Below are 16,492 nucleotides of genomic sequence, written 5' to 3' on the forward strand. Positions count from 1 at the left end.
AGAGAATTGGCTTGTACAGAGAGAAACTGCACTGAACAATGGAAATGAGAAGGGGTGGAAAGCCCCCGAGGCTGCAGGACCCCGGCCCCTTCCCCAGAGCAGATGGCCTCAGAGGGCTTCTGAGTACAGACCGCTGGTCCCCCACCTGGCCCACCTTTCCTGCTTATGTCACCTAGCAACGGAATTGCATGGACCAGAGCCAGTGGGGTTTCTTCTTCCCATCTGCATCCTGTCCTCCCCACTACCACCTCCCATCACTTCTCAGCAAGGCTTTTCTCTGGTCTTCTCCCTGACCCCTCAGCATCTTTTCCTGTCCCATTTCTTTTCCTTCTGTCCTCTGTCCCTTTCACTGTGTGGCCTTCCACTGTTGTTTTTTTCCCCATCATTCCCTTTCTCTCCACCAGGACCTTCCCCTTCTGCTTGCCCAGACACTGCAGTTGGTTTAAAATGCAGGATCCCGGTTTATCTCTGAAAGGCTCACGGGCATCTACTGGCACCTCTCAGTGTGACCTGCATTGTGTTAGCTGTGCAAGAGCTCCACGCACTCCGCTCTGTCCCTCCCCTACATCCAAGGAACCAGGGCCTCCTCCATCCCCACAGATTCCAGGCAGCTGGGCAGAGCGACTTCTCTCTGATCTCTGAGGCTGTACTGCCTGGGATGGTGTCCGGACACACACTAGCTGTGTGACTTTGGGCAAGATGTTAGCCTCTCTGTGCCTCGGTTCTTTCATCAGTGAAATGCAGACCCTAGCCCTGGCTGGTGTGGCTCAGTTGGTAGGGCCTCGTCCTGTGCACCAGGAGGTTGCCAGTTTGATTCCCAGTCAAGGGCACATGTGTGGGTTGAAGACTGGATCCCTGGTAGGGGACCTGCAGGAGGCAGCACATCGATGTTTCTCTCTCCCTCTCTCTTCCTCTCTCTAAAAATCAATAAATAAAATTTTTAAAAAAAGAAATGCAGACCCTAACAGCACTGCCCCAGGGGGCTGTGGGGATGATCACATAATACATGTAAACAGCACGCAGAGCCTGACACCCAGATCATAAATGTTCCCTCCATGTTTGTGATCATTATGCCTACACTTCGTTGCTTTAAGGCATCATCACACAGAACACAACATGCCTAATACCAAAAGATAATCCTGGTCATGTAAAGGTGTTGAGTGGTGAACAGTTCACAAAACTGAGAGAGAAACATGAGGATCTGCCATTTTTTATTTTTTTTTTCATTTCTCACTTCCCTTTGGTTTTCTTTTTAGGGTCCTCTAAGAAGCCCAGGCTCTAAGAACATTACACAGTGTTTGAGGTTGGTGTGTAAGGCTTGTGTCCAGAATTCCTGGAACACTGAGCAGAATATTGGCATCCTCCGGAGCAGGCACAGGCTCTCCAAGAACACGTCCCGTGGCCGCACACGCTGCCTGCTGCCGGCCTACTCTCTCTGGTTCTCTGGTGCAGGCTGCTTACATAAGAAGGGAAACTGGGTCACTGTGAATGAGCGGTGCAGCTGGTACAGCAGGGAGGTTGGCTTGGGTAACAGTTCAAGGTCCAGGAGCCCTGACTGAGCTGGCATCGGGGGGTGGGCATAAGCCTAGCTCGGTTCCCAGGCCTGGAAAATTACAAGATCACAAGCAATTTTTACTTTTATTTTTTTGGTTGAGTTCTCTGTTTACCAAAGTGCAGTCCCAAAGACCAGAGTCCTCTCGCATCCCTGATCAATTGGAAAAAATAAACCGATGAATGGGTTCCAAGGTCAGGTAGAGAATAGGAGAGGAAAACACATTTATTTATAAAAACCCAAGATACATGTACTAATGGTGAAGTCAAAACCACTTTCATTCCGAACCAAGTTCTCTAATTTGAAATTTGTGATAAGAATAGCATCATACGTGTTTGTTTTTAAACAAATAACTAGGGCTAAACAAGATTTAGGTAAGGGCATTATTTCAAGGGCAAACTATTTCCAGTTACTGCCATTTATTAGCAATGCTAATTATACTTCAGTCTTGTAACATAATTTTCTTCAATGATCTCTACTTTGTTAGGGTATATATAGCAAGATGACATATTATAATAGTAATAGGACATGATGGTTGTTAGAACCTTTAGCCAGAAAGGACATGAGAGATTCTAAGACCAAGCCTTACGCTGGACACAAAGAGATGGCGAAGCTCTGAGGTCACATGGGCCCTTATTCCTAGGACGTAGTAGAAGAGTAAAAACAGCCTGGGTCTTACCACTCCTATTCCAAAGTTCTTTCCTCGTTTATCAACCAGAAGCTGAGTCAAGTGACAAAATAACAAGCCAGAGCCTGTATCTCCAACTATTATGAGAAACAAGCCAGGAGTCTTCTATGCAAGGGGAGACAAATGTCCCTGATACATTGAAAGGTTAGCACCCACAAGTGACTGTTGATGCAAGAGAACTTTTCTAAAAGCCCATGTACACCGCAGCCTGAACTATTTCAAAATTGAAGCTTCCAAGAATATTTGCCTTGTTGGTTTGATATGTAGGAAAACAACAGGGATTCATCAGATTCACCTACTGGGCCTTTAACAACTACATCCCTAGAGGGACCCTCTCATATACATTGAGGGGAAATTGAGGAGGGATGAGGAAGGGATGCCAAAACTTCATGAGGCAAAGAGGGGGGAGTATTATGGAATTTGAATAAACCCACCTGTGATTCCAATACAGCCCCCCATCACCTGTACTGCTCAACCTCAACCTCAAGCTGCCTGTGGAAACAAGAAGCTAACACCATCTCGAGTATATAGGAGGCATGAAATGCACGCTTTCTCAATGAGTTTAATGTGTTATAACAAAACTAATAAAAATAGTTAGCCCTTGTGGAACCCCTCTATGTGAAAGTCATCATGCTTAGCATTTCACGATCATGATCACATTGAATTCTCACGACAAATCTACAAGCTAAGTCTTATGATTCCCTGTTGACAGATGAGGACAGGGAGGCTTACAGAGGTGACATAATTTGCCAAAGGTCACACGGCTGGTCAATGACAGAATGGGTGTTGGAGGCCTGTCCAACTGCTTTCATTCGAACTTTTTCAACCAGCTTTGAACAGGTGCCTTATATAAGCCGGCCACTCCTATAAAGGCTAAATGCAACCACCTCTCTGGGTGCAAGTCAAAGTTACAGCAATGTAGAGAGGATGGCAAGGAGAAGGAGAAGTCTCCCTTCCACCTCTCTCCACATATCTCTAACCCTTATCCCCAGTTTACCCAGAAAGCGCACCTGCCATTTGTTTAGTTACTGTGAACAGCCTGCACCATATCTGCTACAAATGTGGAATCTGCAATGCACAGATGACATACCATTAAAGGATGTGCTGCCTGAGAACTTGGGAAAGCTACGATATAGTGGGTAGTGTGTTTCTTGGAAAGCACAGACCACCTGCCCCACCAAGATGTGCCAGATTCACGGTTGTACCTACTCGCGTTTCAGAGCAGTGCTTCTCAAGCTTTGGTGGGCACAGGCATTCCTGGAGGGCCTGAGGGGAAAGAGATTGCCACCCCTCCCACCCTGCCAGAGATTCTGATTCAGTGGGGCTGAGACACAACCCAAGAATTTTGGTTTCTCCCCAGCTCCCGGCAGCTGCTGGGGCTGCCTTCCTTGGATCACACTTTGAGTTACACCGTTTGTTCTAGAACCTTTGATTTGGAGAGGTATGTGGGGAGGGCTGTGCAGCAAATGGAAAAATGGAAACCTAATTGCTGAGCTGTAGATTCTAGAGCTAAAGACCATTTGGGTGGATAATTAAGAAATTTCATGAGTAGTGTTTGTTTGGTTTGTTTGTTTGTTTGTTTTCTGCTTAGTTGCTGTATGACCCAATCAAGTCATTACATTTTTCTATATTTCAACCGTTATCCCTAAGGAGGCTAATTTTTAAAAACGAAATGCTTCTTTATTGGTCTCCCTTTCTCAGAGATGGATGCCAACTCTGCAAACGCAAAAGAGCTTTCAATCGTGCTATTCCATTAACCTTCCCTTCCCTAGGCCTGGTGGGGACAGGTCAGCATCGACCCTCCACGCTCCGTGCAAACAATAAAACAAACCTAAGGACCAAAGAGATGCTCAGGGTGAGGGGGCTCTGTCATCCAGGTGTGGGATCGGGCTGAAAGAGGCGAGAGGAAAGGGGAAGGAACCCTGTCTACACCTTCACCTTAAAAGTGGAATGATCCCAACTTTTATGTCCAAGAAACAAAGGAAGTAGGGAGCTAGGGATGGAGGAAGGAAGAAGAGAGTGAGAGGAAGGAAGGAAGGAAGGAAGGAAGGAAGGAAGGAAGGAAGGAAGGAAGGAAGGAAGGAAGGAAGGGCTGATTTGGAGATAAGGACTGAATGTCCCACTAAAACAGGGGTGGGGGATCTTTTTTCTGCTAAGGGCCATTTGGATATTTATAACATAATTCATGGGCCATACAAAATTATCAGCTTAAAAGTTAGCCTGCTATATTTGGTCAAACATTTAATTAACTCACCCCTACTGCCTTGGCAGGGCCAGACCAAATGATTTCTTGAGCCTCATAGGGTCCACAGGCCAGACATTCCCCATCCCTGCACTAAAAGCTGGACAAATTACAAGCATGTGTCGGAACGTCATGAGGAATGAAAGCAGAAGACGCCCAGTTTTGGGCCTGCTCTCCAGCAGCCAGTCAGAAAAGATCTCCCACAGTCTGGGAGCCTTCACACTCAGGGTATGAGTTGTAGAAGCAGAAAGGATTCTGGGTGTCTGTGCATGCACACGTGAGCACACACATACACACATACACCCTGGGGGGCAGACTACGTGCCCAACTTAGACACCCAGTCTAATTGTCACTGGATGAACAGGAAAATGATGCCAAATTAACACACATTATAAATCCTTCCCTATCTAATGAAGCCATCAGCAATTTTAATTTCATTTTTCATTTGTTAGTTAAAAGAGAGAGAGAGCACTTAGCAAGTGATTATCTCCCCAACCTCTACGGACGCTTCTTCAGCTTCATACTGCATTGTCAGCAAATGTGATTGGAAATAAAACTGCTCCAAATATTTGCCTCCCAGATTTTTTTTTTCATTCTCAGATTTAAGAACTAGCGGACTTGCTTTTTGACCCCCTGCAATTGGAATTAGTTGATTTGAACAATGGGACCCTGACCGAGAGAGGAGACTTCCTAACACAGGTGCGGTCACCCTCTTCCGGTTGCTCCAGCCATTTCAGCTTTGAAGCAGTTTTACATGACCCTGCAGGCAGCACTGACTCCAGCCACCCGCCGAGGGGACAGGTTATTGCCGGGCCTCGATGGTTACTGCAGACGGCATCCTAGATCCAGGGGGCAGACCTGAATCCAGCCTCTGAGACATCCTACTCCAGTTCCTTCACTGTAGAGATGAGGAAACAGGTTTTCCAAGAGGCAGGGATTCTGCCAAGGCTGCCCAGCTGTTGTGTAGCAGGGCTGGGTCAAAATCTGACTACCAGCCAAGTTCTTCCTAACCGTACGGAAGTATGTCCCCTGATTAAATGGAAGCAATGCTCTAAACCAGTGGTTCTCAACCTTCTGGCCCTTTAAATACAGTTCCTCATGTTGTGACCCAACCATAAAATTATTTTCGTTGCTACTTCATAACTGTAATGTTGTTACTGTGATAAATCGTGATGTAAATATCTGATATGCAGGATGGTCTTAGGCGACCCCTGTGAAAGGGTCATTCGACCCCCAAAGGGGTCGCAACCCACAGGTTGAGAACCACTGCTCTAAACTAAAAGCAGCCCTTCGCTCCCAAAAGTGAGGACTTCTATTATGGACAAGATGGACTTTAAGAGGGGCACTGAATGTCGGGGTCCTATCTGCAGTCTTGTAGGCCCCCCGTCTGCAGTCAGCACACTGTATTATTTCTTGTGTTGAGTGAATGCATGCCTGTTTCCTCAGAAAGTGGCATTCTCCACCAGGGAGGGACTGTTCTATTCATCAGCCAACCAGCTGTGTGGCATAGATTTTGTACACAGTGAACACTCAAATGCACCTTTTGTAAAACAAATGACTGCCCAAAATACCCAGCAAAGCAGGGATGGCAGAGACGCTCTGTAGATGGAGCATGGGAAAAACAATAATTATTTGAATTTTTCTGAAATAGAAAACTTAGGAGGGACAGCTGCTTAGATGTGGAGAATTGCCAGAGAGGAGGTTCTAGATTAACACACATTTTTCTAGAGCCCCAGTCATTCAGCGATTTTCCTTTCTTTACTTTTTTAGGACATTTTGTTGTCTTAATCGAAAGCCCTGTATACCTCTGATCAACTGCTGTCCCTCCTAAGGGACCAGCACACACACAGTCCCTTTGGAAAAGCCTAATCAGCCCTAATTGAGCCACAAAACTAACCCAAATTAGTCAGACTTTTAGAAAGCTGTCAGTACTCTTGAAGGCAACCTGGGCTCCGACTCCTCCACCGCCTTCACGGGGAGTAAGTGTTCAAGTTCTAAAACCTTAAAGTGCTGCCAGTGACCCCTGCACAGAGACCCCCTTCTTCTCAAAGACATTCGCTCCATTGGCTTTTTATTCCCATACGACACAGAAATAACAACAGAACATTGGACTCCAAGGTGGATCACAGAACTTCAAAGTCCAAAGCCTATTGCCGTAGTAGTTTTCCAAAGAAGCAATCTGGCGTCAGCCTCTAGCCCCTTAGTGGAGTCCTCATTTCAGAAGAGTGTCATTGAATTCCTGGAAACCAAAAGCATCCCGACAAAAGCAGAACCAAGTGTCTTCAGTTCTAAGAGTCCCCGAATCAAGCAAATAAAGTCAAACCTCTTACATCTCCAGCGCTTGCCACTGCAGCAGCCCCCAATTAGCTGAAGCTTCCGGCCACTCATTCTACACCCAAACTCAGTCTCTAATGACTCAATTGGCAGCAACCTTGCAACCTTATTCTCACATTTATTTTGCATTTGATAATTAAAAGCATCATGTTTAAAAACACCATATTCTTACAAAACACCTTGGAGTTGAGAACCCAAAATTATCCAAAGGTGTCCTTCTCTGAAGAATCTCATATCTGGGTGATGGGCGGCACACAGGTACTTCTAGCCCCATTTTAGAACAAGGAAAGCGCCTCAGGGACTTGAACTGAGTGAGTCAGTCATGAATCCGAAATAGAAGCGAGACTCAAGATGACCTTGAGTCAAATCCAACCCGAAAAGGTGTAAATTGATAGTGACACTCATGTAGCCCAATGCGCCTCCAGAAAGTAAGTCAGAATGTCCCCATAAAAAAAAAAACACAACAAGTGTTACTGTCAAATCTTAAGTATTATCCTACATATGCCATTACTTTGGCAAATTCACCACATAAGCTTCTGTTTGGGGCTGCAGCCATATGTTATATATGCTGTAGTATGCTGCTTTATTTTCCTTCCTAAGTATAATCCCTAGAACACTAAAATGACGATCTCACGAAGTTACTTGCTACAATATGTGCTTCTAGTGAGATTTCACATTTCATTTTAAAATCTATTCAGAAGCATCTATAATAATAAAAATGTAATATGCTAATTAGACCGGACAGCTGAACGACCTTCTAGATGTCCTTCCAGACGACCTTCCGGATGAAGTCGGCAAGCCTCTGTGGCTGTGAGGGCCAAGCCCCTTGCACGAATTTCGTGCATTGGGCCTCTAGTTTGTTAATAAGCATTAGGACCATGGACACAGGCAGAGGAAACTGCTCACCCACTTGAAAGCAAAATCACTTGTAAAGTCATCTTTTGAAGACTGAGGGACTCCATCAGGGCCACTCAACCATCTAGTGGAGTGGTTCTCAACCTCCCTAATGCTGCGACCCTTTAATACAGTTCCTCATGTTGTGGTGACCCCCAACCATAAAATTATTTTCATTGCTACTTCATAACTGTAATTTTGCTACTGTTATGAATCATAATGTAAATACCTGATATGCAGGATGTATTTTCATTGTTACAAATTGAACATAATTAAAGCATAGTGATTCATCACAAAAACAATATGTAATTATATATGTGTTTTTTGATGGTCTTAGGCGACCCCTGTGAAAGGGTCGTTCGACCCCCAAAGGGGTCGCGACTCACAGGTTGAGAAGCACTGATCTAGTGGCTGAGCAGGGTCAAAACTGAGAAGATAGGTTTGACTATCAACCAATGCTCTTCACATCACTATACAAAACCGTGTTCCCCAATTCACTGGAATCAATTCTCTAAACTAAAAGCAGTCCTTCTGCTCCCAGATCCACCGGGACTTCTAATGGTGACAAGACACATTGAAGAGGAGCATCAACTGTCTGTGGGAATCCATTTCTCTTCCAAAGACCCTTCTCTCTCCCACTCCCATGTATTTAAGGCCACCTGGATGTTAAAGCCTAGTGAACTTGGACTTGTTTACGGTGAGAAAAGAGCCAGGACTGAAAAGCGGGGCCAACGTCAAGGTTCCCTTCCCACAACTATGTCTGCCTTTGTTAGAAACACAAGGCTTAAAAGATGAGGAAATGGGGAAAAGGAAGTGTGTTCTAGTTAGACTTGCACCCAGTCAGAAACCTAGGGGCACAATGCAGCTGGGGTAGTAAACCCCCCAAAATAAAAAACAATGAGAAAAAAATCTGCCAACTCCAGCGAACGACAAAATGCACCAGATCTGCATTTGACGAGAGTAACCCAAGCTCTCCAGTGACCCGGGGGGAAGGTCATTTCATCTATAAATGAGATCTGGGATGGAACAGAGACTCTCATTCCTGCTGGACCATCATTCCAACTCCCTAAGCTCACAGTTTTCTAGCTAAACCTGCTGAGAACGTAAAGGCTTCTTAGGACCTAACTTTCAACCCAGAAAACAGAAAAGAAGGCCCTCTTTCCACTGCATGGAAATTACGTTTTGCGATCCATACGCCCTTCCAGACAGGAGGCTCTGCGGGCAGGGGCTGGAGCTGCACGGCACCTGCCTGGTGCATGGTAGGCAGCATGTTTAAATAAATGAGTGACTTGCCCAGACAGCGCGAAACCCGAATTCTACTCACACTTATGGGAGAGAAGCACGTCAAAGGAATCGGCCCACCTGGTGGCTTCTTCTGTGGAAAGTCTCCTAGAAAAGAAAAACCATCTCTCTTGACTATTTTTGAAATGACCTTCTCACCTTTAGCCACCACTGAGATCTGCCAGCAGAACAGATCGGAACAACGCAGGGCAAATGAAGACCATACCTGGATTCCTGAAATTCTGTCACTGGAATGTGTTACATTCCTAAGAAACGGTTGCGGAAATCTCAGGATTGGCCTTCTGGGAATTTCAGTCTAAAGGCTTTCAGTCTAAAGAACAAAGCTAAGCCATTGCGTGATTTAAAAATGTCAAGATCACCATGGAGAAAAGCTGGTCTTGGAGTCAGGAAAGTTAGGCTGAGCTCCCGACTCCCTCTCTGTCACCTTAATTTCTTCGCCTCTGTAAGGGGGACAGTGAGGCCCATCATGGAACCCTAGGAGGGTTCAATGAGGTGACATCTGTGACATCATTTAACTCTGGGCCTGCACGGTAGAGGTGCTGAATCCAGTTTATCTCAACCTAAGCAGATTTTTCAAATAGATTGGAGTGTTCCTTTCCAAATCGAGAGCTCAGATTGACAACAAAGTAGGGCCAAGAAATATCCTCCACCGCAGCTGTAGAAAAGTGGTGGTTAATATGATTTTCTTAAAAGTGAAAAGAGTAAAAAGGTGTGCTAAGTGATACATTAGGAAAGGATAATAACCATTCTGTCATTCACATTCAGGTGTCTAAAAGGAGCTGCCAGGAGGCAGGAATGTATTGTCTCTTGGTTCATCTGGCCAACAGCTCACTAGAGAAGAACGGGTTCTGTGGCCACACGGTGGGAGCCCCACGCTGGGCGCCCGGGATACCACGTGGCCATTACTACTCACTTCAGAGCACGGTTGGGCTTGTCAGGAAGAATCGCTGTGAAATCACTACACGAGTCTGACTTGTGAGACAGGCATCCCAGTCGAGTCCTCATCCCTTTGTTCCTGCAACAAGAAGGGCCTGGCCTGTCACGACAAGAGCTGTCAGCTCCGTAAAGGGCCCCTGGAGTTGTTGCTGCAGAAGCCAGCACCACCTCCCCGACCCCACCCTGCCCCCAGGGCGGGGTGGGTTGAAGATTTCTCGATCAGGAAAAACCTAGAAGATCAAGGGATATACTCACTCCCTATCTCGACTACAGAAATAGCAATAGGTACCCTCCCCGAGAGGCCTAGCTTTTTAAAGCTGACATGCAAGTTGATGGTAAGTCAATGAAGGTCGTTAGCTTGGAAGAATTTCTAAATTAGGATTCTCTGTAGGGAGAGGAAATACAGTGATGACAAAATAACAAACCACATTTTGCTCTCCATTAAGAGGGCTAAGCTGTGGCCGCCACAGCTCCCGACTGCAAAGCCCCCAGAGCAGCTCCCACACAGAGTGGAGGGTTGAGCACTCGCGTGATACAGGAATGTACCTCACAGGGTCTCAGAGCACAAAGCTTGGGGCGTCCAGGCAGGTCAAGTGGGACTCGGGTTCCCCCTCTCATCCCACAACCCTGGGGATATACACGAATGGCTACAGACCAGCAAGGACCATGCCTGCCAGTGAGAGGAAGGGAGATTGGAACACTCGGCCATGAAGAACCTGTGTCCCCTTTGTCAGTTCTTTTCTCTGCTTAACCAAGCTCTCCTATTCCTATTTGTATTTTGGCAGCTCTCAATCAGCAGGCTTAAAATTTTAACATACATGTTTAGAATTCTCATACATTTTATTTTCCTAAGGTCCAGACACTTTATTATAGTTATCTATTGTGGAGGATCCAATGAGAAATTATGTTCGTGTCTCTTTCTGATTCCCAACATTAGCCCCTTTTACCTTCAACCAGAGGTCAGCCCTGGAAGATGCCCGTTTGTGTAAATAAAGTTTTATTAGAACACAACAACTCCCATCTGTTTACATACTAGTATTGTGGAACGCTGCTTTTGAGCACAAGGGCAGAGTTGGGTGGTTGCAACACAGACTATATGGCCCCAAAGCTGAAAATATTTACTCTCTGGCCCTTGACAAAACAGGTTTCCTGATGTCCGAACTTTAACCCCGGCAACTCCTCGCATGGAGGGCAAAGGTAAGTGGCAGGGGGTTGGTATAATCAGATCAGGACCACACGCTGTAACAATGTGCCCTGGAAACGGTCCTAGATGTTATTCTCCATGTTGAAGGGAAGTCCTTCCTGCCTGATGTTTCTTCCCTCTTTTTCACAAATCCTGGGCCTGAGCAGAAATGTTACAGCTCATCCATTTCCATCTCTTCCTTTCACTTCAAGTGGGATTTGACCTCTCGGGCAAATATTCACAGAAACCTAACAAACACCTACTGGGATGTTATTACACTTGACGAGCGTGGACAACATTCGTATTCCACTGCCCATCTCTGAGGAAAGGGTCTTTTAAGGCTGGGACATCCAAGTTCCCAGAAATGTCACTATCCTGCAGAAAACTGAGCCTGCACGTCCTGTGCTCCCACCTCTCATCAGCCAGGTGCACTGTGAAGCCACGGATTTCCTGGCATTCAAAACATCTGCTCTAGCGTCTCATGTCCACTCACTCTTACAAATCACAGGCTGCTGTGACACCAGGCCATGCCCCCGAAAAGCAATGAAGAGGATTTCCAAAAAATGTCAGATCCATGCAAGCCATCTAACAAGGGTTAGCAGGGGCCAGAGTAAAGAGTGCTACTTGTTACCAAGACAACAATGATTCTCCCAATAGTTTGCAAAAAGTCTTCCACGATTTATTCTTTGGAACAAAATGGTTTTGATTTTCCATCTTGTCTAGCTGAGAGCTCAGTTCTAATCTTTTAGTTCAGTCTGAAATAATAGGAGCAGAAGCAAGGATCAGAGGTTAAGGTTACTTTCAAAAAAAATCTTGCCTGGCCAAGTGGCTCAGTCGGTTGAGCATCCTCCTGTGCACCAAAAAGTTGCCGGTTCAATTCCTGATCAGGGTACATACCTGGTCAGGGCAGGTGTGGAGGGCAACTGATCGATGTTTCTCTTTCACATCGATGTTTCTCTCTCTCCCTTCCTCTCTCTAAGCATATCCTTGGGTGAGGATTAAAAAAAAAATCTAGGCTAGCCCTCATCTTCTCCCCCTGTCCCAGTAACTCATAGAAGTCCCTTGATGGTTCAATACAAGCTCATGCACATTGAATCCCACTGGTCAATGGGAAAGCTTGGTGCTAAAGCAGGTTCTGCTTGCAAGGCCATAACTTTGCAAGAAGCACTCAGGTAAGGACAGCGCAGTCTATACAGGAGGCCTGGGGGACGGATACAAGTGGCCTACCCCTGGGAGGCTCAAACAGCAGAGCAGGTGGAGAAAGAGCAGAGGGGCAGGGGCAAAAAGACAGGTTGGCATCAGTTACCTGCGTGGCATCAGTAAGGCGGCCATACAGGCACCCGCTTATGGTTAACCCTCTGGCCGGTGTGCAGGGACGTCAGGGCGGGAGATAAGACTGCGGGGCACAGGGATTTACCCTTTCACGTCCTCTCACCTAAAATCAAAGAATCCGCTGTAAGAGGGGGCCACCCTCTCTTCTCTGACTGTGCTAGAAATCCTTTCTGATGGCTTTCTGCCAACTGAATACCTCCCCGCTCACACCCCGTTCCCCACAAACTTCTACTAGTCCCGAGACAGGGAGACGAACCAAGGATGGACAAGAAAAAATTGTTGGGTGGGTTCACATTGCTGCCTGCTGGTCAGGAGTTTCTATCTCCCTAACTATTGGCCATCAACAGTAAAGTGGGGCACGTGCCCCAGGGGAGGAAGGCATGGGCCTGGCGAGCCAAAAATTGCTGTTTTCTTTGTGTTACTTGAGTGGGATCCTGTGACCAGCCAGCCAAGGGGGGATCATGGGGGGGGGGGCGGGGGCGGGAGCACAGCACTTGCTCCAGAAACAGTCCATTGGCTACTGCTCTGATTCTCACCTCCCTCCAAGGTTGGAACCTGTCCCAGAGGTGAGAGTGTGGGAGCCTTGGGAGGGCGTGAGCGGGAGGAAGGTTGGGTAACTCCAGGGGAAGCCTGCCAGGCACTGTCACCGCACAGGCTTGCTCCTTTGCAGGGATCCCAGACGCAGACTGAAGAAATGAATACCCAAGTCACTCCTCCTCCCCCATGTGGAAGCTGCCTGGCCCACCTCAGCCCCCGGACTGGCCCGTCCCCGACCTGAAGCAGGAGGACATCAGGGAAAGGGGACAGAGGTTGAGGGCTGATTGACGGATAAACTCGCTCTCCCGAGGGTCCCATTCTCAGGGCTTCAAGCCCTTTGTTCCCACGGAAGAGAACTGGTAGGAAGAAACGTGTGAAGACAGCAGTCTATCCGTAAAGGGATCCCCTGGGGAACCCTGACACCAAACATAGAATCCATTTTAAAAGAAACCTTTAGACAGAGAAGGCCCTTCTGAGATCCACTTAAATTCTTTTGCTACTACCAGGAACATGTCACAAAGACTTTTTAAAATACCTTTTCGAATAAAACCACAATTAATAAAATAACGAGATTGCTTTGTTAAAACTATAAAAAAAATAGTTCGATTTTGTGTAAGGCTCATCCCCAGGATATGACAGGGGCTGTGTTCCCTGACAGCAGGAACAGTTCCTTAATCCTGGTCCTCACCGTGCGTACACCTGCTTGCTCAGAAGTCAGGAGATCGAAGCCTTTCATAGCTGTCAGCATCTCTAGAAATCATTGTTCTGGGCACCTAAGCCTCGTTTTCTCTGGACTGTGGGGTATAGCCGCAGAGGAGGGGGAAGCCCAGGCCAGGGGCCTCCACAACCCTGGAGCTGAGCAGAACCAGGCTCTCCCACCCCCACACACACAGCAGAGGCAAGGTCGTTTGGGGCAAGTATCACCAGGCCTCCTGTCACTGCCTTGTCACTCTTCCCATTCCCACCGCTAGCCCACACCGGCTTGCTGGAGCTGCTTACATGCCTGCCTCCCTCTCTTCCAAATCCAGCCGTGCCCACCAGCCTCAGACCCTCCACCGCCCCTTCCATGAGCTCAGCCTTGGAGCCCATGGAATGAGGACCTGCAAGGTTCGCTGACCCCAGCTTCCCCATTCACCCGAACACCTCGGGGCTCTTATCCCATTTGGCCCTTGACTTTTGGGGGACAGAGTTTGGGGTTACCCAGAGCCCAGGAAAACCAGCAGTGCGATTACACCCACAGTGCATGGGTGCCCTCTGAGGTGGACATCAAGTTACAGGTGACTCTACAGGATCGGTCAAAATGGAAACAGAGGATGCTCAGTGGGGAAAAAAAAGATTAAAAGCAAAGAGCAAAGATTTATAAAGAGGGGAAGAGAGACTAAGCCTCGGTGGAGAGAAAGCAATCAATATGGAGAGGCAGGTTAATTAAATATGGATAATGCAATCAGCCCACACGGGCACCCAGAGAGGAGAAAGCAAAAGCAATACTCACTGTCTTTGACCGGTCCTCATGGCCTGCGGGTCTCTGCCAACGGGATGGTCAGAGAGGCTGCGGGTGAAGGAGCTCTGGGGAGAGAGGAGATCTGTCTTTTAGCAGTTTAGCAGTCAAATCCTTGGCGGGTGAAGGGCATGTGTGCATGCACACGCAGGCACACGCGGGCACGCACACACATCTCCACATGCATGCATGCACAATCCACCTCCCACCACTTGAGCCGGGCAGCGAGCAGCCCCGCTGAAATCTCTTCTCCCTGTTTGTCACATCCAATAAATACTGGAGCAGCCTACACCCAGCGGGCGGCGGCTCAGCTCCGGGGCACAGTCTGCACGCCCATCCTCATTGGCAGGATGCTGGAGGTGCCCCTGCGCGGAGCTCGCCTGGCACTCCTCCCGCACCTTCCTCCTCAGCTTCGCGAAGCTGCTCCCCTGCTTCTTTGGCTGAAGCTCAGGGAGAAGTCCCCACAGCCCAGAGCTGCCTCCCTCTGCACCCAGAGGCTGTGCAGGGGGCAGCGAAGCCGGAGGCATTAACTCTTTCCTGCCGCCAATGAAATCCAGTGTCCAGGGGGCCCCCTTCTAATGAGCTCCGCTGCCCGATGAAGGCTGGTTGCCGCTCAGGGAGCAGGGAGCATAAAGACCTCGCCCCAGACAGCTGCTGACAGCAGGAGCCACGCCGAACCAAATCTCCTAATGAGCCAGGAGGAGGGGGCTGTCTTGCTGGGTGTGATGTGATGTGATAAATGCAGAGAGCAAGAAAGCTACGGGGCAGGTCACACATCTAAATTCCACCTCCTTTCTCCCAGTTTCTATTATGCTGCAGTACCGAGCCAAACCACCAAGCCCGGGATTAATTACCCCCTCTGCCACCTCTCAGCTGTCCCCTTACTCTACAGAGGCATTTCTCCACTCCCACCCCTCCCCCGGACCCCCCGACGCCCACCACCCCCACCCCTCACTTCTTAATGAGGAATTTCCACCTCCCCGAACATGTCTATTTCCAACTCTGTGCTCCTGTCTCTCACCTGTTTTTTCCTACAGTGGAAATTCACCTCTCTCCCTCATCCATCACCTAGCAACTTCCCCCTACTTGCATAGGTTACGGAGTGAGACTTTTCCCTTTGTTCTGCCCATTCTGCGCATTATTCCAATTTTTCTGTCTTCTACGTTTTTTTCTTCCAGACCGCCTCACCCACGTGGACCTTCACAGTGCCTGTTCAGTTCAGACTCCCTCTTCCTCCCTGCTCTAGTGCAGTAGTGTTCTGAGTGTGGCCCCTGACCGGCAGCGCTCAGCATCACCTGGGTATGTGTTAGAAATGCCACGTCTCAGGCCCCACCCGACACATACAGACTCGGAAACGCTGGGGATGGGGTCCAGCCTTCCAGTGATTCTGATGCTAACATTTGCGGACCCCTGCCTTGGGATAAAGCTCAGAGTCTCCTCATTCCGCTCGGGGTCTCTGGAGCTGGGCCCCCTGCTCCCACCCGGGAACTCGCTCCAAGTGCACCCAGCCTTTGCTGCAAGTTGTTTCTGAAACCCAGAAGGTAGCATTTGCTGGAGGCAGCCAGATCTCTGTAGAAAGAGATGGCTTTTTAATAAAGACACTCCATTCCGTTTGCCTAGCCTTTTACGATGTAGAAAGCATTTCTAAGTATTAGCAATCCCATGCCGTAGTGAGAGAGGGGGTCATTAGCCCGGAGTTACAGATGAGGAACCTGAGGCTAGACAGCGGCACCCCCTTTTCGCAGTGACACACCTAAGAGGAGCTCAAGGACCAGGACTTGTTCTCTGTGACTCTTCGGCAGAGCTTTTTCCACCACGTCATGCTGGGACCCAGTCCTTCCCAGCAGATCTGTTGGTGCATAACCTGTTTTCTCGCAGTGAAATGATAGAAGGAAATCAAAATGCTGATGCTGCCTCCACAGTGACTCATTGTCTCTGTCTGAAAATGTCCACAGTGCCCCTCTGTGAGGTAAAGGGAACTTGGTGTTATAAAG

At 48.0% G+C, this 16,492-nt stretch overlaps 1 protein-coding gene across 2 annotated transcripts in view; it reads right to left on the bottom strand.

Moving 5' to 3' along the window:
- Positions 1-16,492, bottom strand: part of RGS8 (regulator of G protein signaling 8) — a 91,808-nt gene that overhangs the window by 5,610 nt on the left and 69,706 nt on the right. Inside the window, exons 1-5 of one of the 2 annotated variants that reach the window (XM_006088991.3) lie at positions 14,701-14,781; positions 14,493-14,566; positions 12,438-12,566; positions 9,926-10,027; positions 9,035-9,099 (exon numbers count right to left, since the gene is read on the bottom strand). In XM_006088991.3, coding sequence (XP_006089053.1) covers positions 9,035-9,099; positions 9,926-10,027; positions 12,438-12,463 — 193 coding nt within the window. In that variant the 5' untranslated portion in view covers positions 12,464-12,566; positions 14,493-14,566; positions 14,701-14,781. Of the gene's footprint in view, positions 1-9,034; positions 9,100-9,925; positions 10,028-12,437; positions 12,567-14,492; positions 14,567-14,700; positions 14,782-16,492 lie in introns of those variants that run through there. The other variant, XM_023754015.1, reaches the window with a different exon arrangement.

This window comes from Myotis lucifugus, unplaced genomic scaffold (genome assembly GCF_000147115.1).
Source record: "Myotis lucifugus unplaced genomic scaffold, Myoluc2.0 scaffold_54, whole genome shotgun sequence".
Classification (NCBI taxonomy): domain Eukaryota; kingdom Metazoa; phylum Chordata; class Mammalia; order Chiroptera; family Vespertilionidae; genus Myotis; species Myotis lucifugus.